Genomic DNA, 6,805 nt, shown 5'->3' on the forward strand with positions numbered 1-6,805 from the left:
GGAGCAGACTGGAGTAAAATGGTTTCTTCTGCTGTGACACATAATGCTGAGCTAACAACTCCTCAGGAGCCTGAACAATATACAGAAACACACACAAACAACACTGTATGCTTAATACAGTGTAAAATCAACAGTGCAGATCCTACTGAAAAATAGTGTGTCATACACTTATAACCGAAGGAAGTGCATAAATCTCCATGTGTAACAAACAAATACAGACATGAATAGAAAATATACAGTAAATAATTGAACATGAATGCATCACTCAACTGCAGCACCTTCAGGCCCACCAATCGGAATCCTCGCTGCACAAAGCATTTGATGACTTCACCAGTCAGACGCCTCTGAACTCCATCTGGCTTGACAGCTACCAAAGTATTTTCTTTTATGCCAGAAAAATCTAAAGCAAGTTTCAAAAGAAAATTATTCAAAACACATTTTCATAGACACAGATATGGGAATTTTGGAATGAATATCAAAAAAAGAAAGACAGACAGATGGTGACTTTCTGATTCATCAAGCATTTGTTGAAAGGCAAACAATGCCATCTATTGCCCAAGTGTGTAACATGTACACAAAAGAGGATGCCACTCACTCAAAACTCAATCTCAAAATGTAGAGAACGTGGACACTTAAAAATGTAATTGCATTAGAAGGCATACACCAACAAATTTCAAATGATCTAAAATAAGTCATATTAAAATTGTCTAAAAAGTGTGGGGGTTTTTGATGTGGCTTTAGTGTCCAAATATTTTTGAGGACAATGTAGTAATGATAATTTATGATTAATTGATTAATGTATGAGATTAATGGATGCAAATATTTAAACACTGTGTTCTGAGTAAAGGGGTAGAATATGTTCCCAACATCTCAAATTGTTTTTGTTTGCTTGTTTGTCTACTCTAAATGAGGAGTTGAATGGTTTTTCCCAAAAGAATCAAAAAGTGGAAACTTCTTAAAGTACACTCAATTTTTTATTTTATTTTTAAAATCTGTTATTAAGGTTTCTGCATTTCAATTTAATTAATTCCAGCAAATTGAATTTAGTAGTTGTGCAGAACTGTGCTGCATGTGAGTAGTCTGCACGGCTTCATTGTTGAAGGGATAGCTAATCTTTGCAATAATGACTGGTTGAATGTACATTATTCTGCTTTTTCCATTGATAATTGCCAAATAAATGAATTCATGGACATGATATGTACATTAGAGTTTAATATAGTTTGTTATTTGAGTAGAAAGAGACCGGAAAGTATTCCAGAGAGCCGTGTAAATTTCTGGGGGTGCTGTATAATTTGGGAGAGCTAAGAACCCTGGACAGACCGGGGGCCCCACAGAACGAGACTTTTTTTCAGAGACTTTTCCTGCAATTTTCTTTTGATAAATGGTCACTTCGCATTGGTTAGCTAAAATACTTACTTGATAATAAAAGATGATCTAATGTGTGGGATCCCTCTTATAAGACGTTTAGTGGTTTATTCCAAACGTGCTTTTTAAGCGCTATGTATGCACTTCCCATTTGTACAGATCAGCACGACTCACACGCATCCTCAAAAATCAGGCTTGACAGGATCGCACAGAATGCTAAATAGTGCATTGCAGAGTAAAACCGGAATTGAACCAAGAATTATCTACTTTGAAGCACTTTGCAGAATGCCAAACATCTCATAAGGCCAGACAGCCATGATAATCTAAACAGCAATGACGAGAAAAGACGAGAAAACAAAATATGTACCATTATGTAGCAACGCCAACATTACTTTAGTAACAGGTATCATATGACAGACATGTTGTAGATTCATATTAAAACTATAAAAGGAAGAAGTCTACTTAGTTTTTATTTTTTATAGCAAAGGCAGTTCAGTTATAAGGTTTTAATGTGTTTAGGCTACTGTTTTTTTCCATAACAAAACACCATAGTTTGTTTTATAGAAACCATATCTATGCAATGACGAGCCATCCGTGATCAAGTCTGTTGTTACAAATGAAAAAAAGTAAAGGGCACCTTAAATCCTGGACTTCTGAATTGTGGACCAAGCTATGATGTTTTTATTATTATTATTATTATTATTATTATTGTTGTTGTTGTTGTTTTTTAACACTACAAAATCTGTTCTATTCTAATGCTCTTGTAGGGGAAAATCTGTTTCTGTTAATCTTTAGATATTCTAAGAGATGACTGAAATTTAAAAACATAAAAAAACAAAAAACAAACAAACATTATTTTCATTAGAAACACACTTCCAACTTACTAAAATTCCATGATCAAACATTCTAAATGTATATGGACATTTAATGTATTACAGTAACTCTTAATCCCAGTAAATCTGATGGTTTATTTAGCCCTTTAATTGACAAGCAAATGTTTTGCATATGGGCAATTCCAGCTTTATGGACGTGACATTTGCAGTAAAAACGTAAAATGTAACACCATATTTAAAGTACTCATTGCCAGATGTGGCGAAATGATCCGCCCATCCCTCTTATCATCGTCGCCCCGCCTCTTAGAGCGTCCTTCAGCCAGGCTCAGGGCAGGAGTGAGAGAAGAGGTGCATAATTAATAAGTCTCGTTCTGACAGCGGTGGATGAAGCACACCTGATATGAATAATGCTTCATCACCGCTGTCTTTAAAACACAGAGCACCTCTTCTTGGGGAGCCGGCTTCAAATCTCCATGTGTGCACACACTGGCATCCTCGCACGCCCAGGACCAGATCTGGGAGGGTTCGGATGAGGTGGATGCGCCGCCGGACCCACTCCTCGGACCCCCCGGATTAAATGAATAGCCGGGGAATAACAGCACACGTCACGGCCGACGGGCTAGAGGCTGGGCCGCCTTCCCCTCTCACTTGCCGCGGGCCTGGGAAGACAGGCCGCCAAGAACCCCAGCTCATGCCTGGGCCATTCCATAGACACTACCCCGCCCTTCACGGAGCCCCGTCTCACCGCGAGGATGCCAGATTCCCCCTTTAGTTTGAACACTATCCACTTTCATTGCAGATGTGACAAAAATGGACACAAGTTTTCTCCACATTTTGTAAAAATTCTGTGAATTGAAATGCACAATCCAGAAATAGTAATTGGCATAGAATATAGAGTTGGCACTCCAAAGAACATGCATATTTATTTTTTATTCATTGTAATTTTCACACAGAACCCAGCTTTACAGATGAGACATCTCTTTGTTTCGGACATGACAGTTGTGAAAACAGCACTTTTATAAATGAGGGGAAATCCTCCAAAACGCTTTGAAACCTGCAGACTTCGACCTCTGAGACATCCTTATAATATCCACCAATGATGCATGAGAAATTAAAATAAGATTGAAATCACCATTTTCCCCCATTGGTATGGGTGGTGTTTCCATGGAATTGCCCATATGTTTTAAAAGTAATCTTGACTTTTCTTGATTTAAGCATTGTATAAATTATTTTAAACTGAACCGAATCGTGAGATGAGTGAATTACCACAAATATCTATGATGTGCTGTTCTTACTGAATGAAGCTCAATAATTTTACATCATGAGCATTATTATAGCTGTTCATTTGATTCATTTAATAATCTGTTGATTGATCAATTTGTACAGTAATCAATATAATCAACTGATTACTGAGCAGAATACAGGTCATACATTACATCAAGGTCAGATGGCAAAACGCTCGAGGTGACGGTGACAAGTGGCGCATTGTTCTGTGTTGGACACATGGTGCACTCTTATCAGCGGTCTTTGAGTGGTTCACGTAAAGTGAAACTTGTAAAGTGCTGCAGATTCACCTGTTCACAGAACATTTGAAGCTGCTTAAAGTTATTGTAAAAAGAGAGTAAAAATAAATATCAAGATATTTGATAATTTGTTATTTAATACTTTTTCCACCAATCAGTTAAACATTACAAGGTCATTTTTACAACAGAAAGAGGATATATAGAAAACATTACCATAAAGCACTGAATCTTTACATTCGTGTTGTAATTTAGTTCATGTAATTAATAGCTAGGAAAGTTACATAGTACCTTCAGCACCTTGACTAATAAATCAAATGACCACTTGCATTACATGTATAATCTTTTGAAAACAGAAATAGACCATTGCTTCTGATATACAGCCTAATGCGAAAGGAAAAAGGAGTCAGACAATCATTAATCTGTTGAAGTCATCTGTTATCTATAACAGGAAAAGTTTAATGGTGCTGTAAAAGATAATCGTTCAGAATACATTTTATCGTATTATGTTTTGTGGATTATTATTATTGAATTATGTATTATGAAATCACCCTTTTAATGTAAACAAATATAGTGAATTAAGACATAAAGGCTTGCAAGCCAGAAAGACTGACATCTGTGATGTATCAGGAACTCAACTGATGCCACTGGACAAACAAGGTCACTTCTTATTTCAGAGTTTTTCACTCCGAGGACACTCTTACACAATACTGATGTCACTGCGCAGTTCAAGTCACTTCTGCTTCCAGAACTTTCCAGCACATACACAGTTTTGCACCAGGTGTCTTTCTTGACAGCAATGACATTAAACTTCTCATATGGAGGAATCAGCACCTCTTCCTCACCAGGATACACAGAATATTTTGCCACATAAGCACCTTCACAAGTTTCAATTTCAAAACAAGATACATGTCCAAAACTCGTTTTTCGATTGAGAGAAGAGGATGCAAATGAGCCAAAACGAACCTCTTTGTTCAGAACATCTTTGTCAAATTTAATGTTGGTTCCACGATAAGTTATTTGACATTTCTTTTGTGTTTTCTTCAGAATCTGTATCGCTTCTGTTAACAAAAAGTGAAGTGAATACCAGTTGTATATCATGTTTATGTACTTCTGTTTATCACTACGAGTAGCATCATTGAAATCCTTATATACTCTGTTACTAGTGTACACATAAATGGCGATTGAATGGTTCCTGGTCAAACTATATCCTGGTGCTGTGGCCTTTATTACACCTTCTTTCCAAGTTGCTGCAAATGCAGAATTCCCAGAGATTTCTTCATTAAGAAATTTTGTCTCTACCAGGTATGCCATGTTCTTTGTACATCCCTCAAATTGGTCATCAACAGAATTCGGTTCCATATCCAATGGAAATGTTTGTCCTTTGACAGCCACTCTGTAGTCCTGTAGCAACAGATGTACAGTAATGATGATTTTATCTTCAGTTTTCATGCCTATAATGCACATGTTGAATGCAGCTTACCTGTCCTACTGCAACCTCAGCAGTTAAAATGAGGAGAAGGGTTGCAATGGTCAGCATCCTGATTTAGTAGAAATGTATCTGAGATAATGTATCCCCGAGACAAAAACACTTAACTGACCTTTTTAATAGTACAGGTGCCCTCAGGTGAATTCTGCTGAATGTGCTTAACAGTCTGCAACATGAACATATTCACTCCTTGTATTTAAATACAACTAATAATCCTTGTTAATATTTCACCCATAGGAATTTCCTATAAAGCAGGAGGTAAATGTGAAAACTTAAATATTGTAATCATTTACTCTTATCTCATGTTTTTCCAAACATTTATGATTAACTTTGTTCCATGCTTGGCACACAAAAGGAGATGTTGGGTAGAATATTATTATCAGTCACCATTCACATTCATTGGATCCGTTTTGCATACAGTGAAAGTGAACAGTAACTGAGGCTATCATTGTTTTTTGTCAAATAATTTTTTCTTCGTTCACTGAAAAGATTTATTCAAAAACACTGATTCATTCATGAATGAAACACTACAAGTATTTTAAGCATATCGTCTGATGAAAAAGGCATATCTCCAAAATCTCAGGAGCATGGAGTTAGTTGACTTTCTTCAGAACTTGAGTAGGACACAAGCGGTTTTGATGGACACTTCTCAAGGCCAATAGAGATTCTTGTTAAACAGACAGCCTGATTAAACATCTTTTCATTGGTCATTTCAATGCACAATTCACACTATAGGAAGAGGTCATTCGGCACGTTCCGTCTATGGTAAAAAGTCAAAATTGCCAAAAGTGGAGTTACGTGTTTCTCATTGGACAGCAATGATATGCAAACATTTGCACCCTACAACTATAATATAGCTTTTATTTTTTGGACAAATAGCTTAGCATAATAGAAAAAAATGTGTGACCTGTGCAACTAAACCTGTGATCATGTATTAATTGAACTGATACATTTTTATTTTCTCTACCCCAAACATCAATTGAGAATATCTTTATTTATCAATTGAAATCTCACTTGCATTCTTCATGTGACAAAAACACGTCACTGACCTTTTTTGGAGTACAGGTGCCCTCAGGTGATTTCGGCTGAATGCTTTAGCATCGTCTTCAGTATAAATGTTCCCTCTTCATTTAGTTATCATAGACCTCATTGCTATTGTAACATTTCACCCAAGAGACTTTCCCATTAATTAATTAGTGAATGTGGTAATGTAACCACCTTAGCAGTAGGCAGCTAATAAAACAGCACACCAGCCAGATCACCCAAACCAGCTTTTGTAACCACTACATTGCCATTTATACTGTCATTATCAATGTTACATTTCAATACATCATGGTTCAAAAGTGTGAAGATGCACGTCATGGAAATTTGATTTTTTTTGTTGTTGTATTTTTATGGACCCTTTAACAGAACTTTGATAATGCATTTCTGCTTATTTCACAGCATATATCAAGCACACTTTTTATATTTGCAATTTTTTATTGATCTAATGTAAATTTTTAATATAATACATTGTATTATATATTACCCTGGAATTAGTATAAAAAACAAAATAAAAAAATAAACGAGTTACCACAGCTGTGATGGTGTTTCTAATC

General features: G+C 36.1%; 1 protein-coding gene across 1 annotated transcript; it reads right to left on the reverse strand.

Annotated features, from left to right (window-relative positions):
• Nucleotides 1-3,105: 3,105 nt before the first annotated feature.
• LOC127450267 (GPI-linked NAD(P)(+)--arginine ADP-ribosyltransferase 1-like) lies at nt 3,106-5,386 on the reverse strand. Its single transcript, XM_051714231.1, has 2 exons — nt 5,202-5,386; nt 3,106-5,122 (listed from the first exon to the last, which is right to left on the reverse strand). The coding sequence occupies exons 1-2, from the start codon at nt 5,256-5,258 to the stop codon at nt 4,274-4,276; spliced, it is 906 nt and encodes a 301-aa protein (XP_051570191.1). The 5' UTR covers nt 5,259-5,386; the 3' UTR covers nt 3,106-4,273.
• Between the last annotated feature and the right edge of the window lie 1,419 nt (nt 5,387-6,805).

This window comes from Myxocyprinus asiaticus, chromosome 13, assembly GCF_019703515.2.
Source record: "Myxocyprinus asiaticus isolate MX2 ecotype Aquarium Trade chromosome 13, UBuf_Myxa_2, whole genome shotgun sequence".
Taxonomy (NCBI): domain Eukaryota; kingdom Metazoa; phylum Chordata; class Actinopteri; order Cypriniformes; family Catostomidae; genus Myxocyprinus; species Myxocyprinus asiaticus.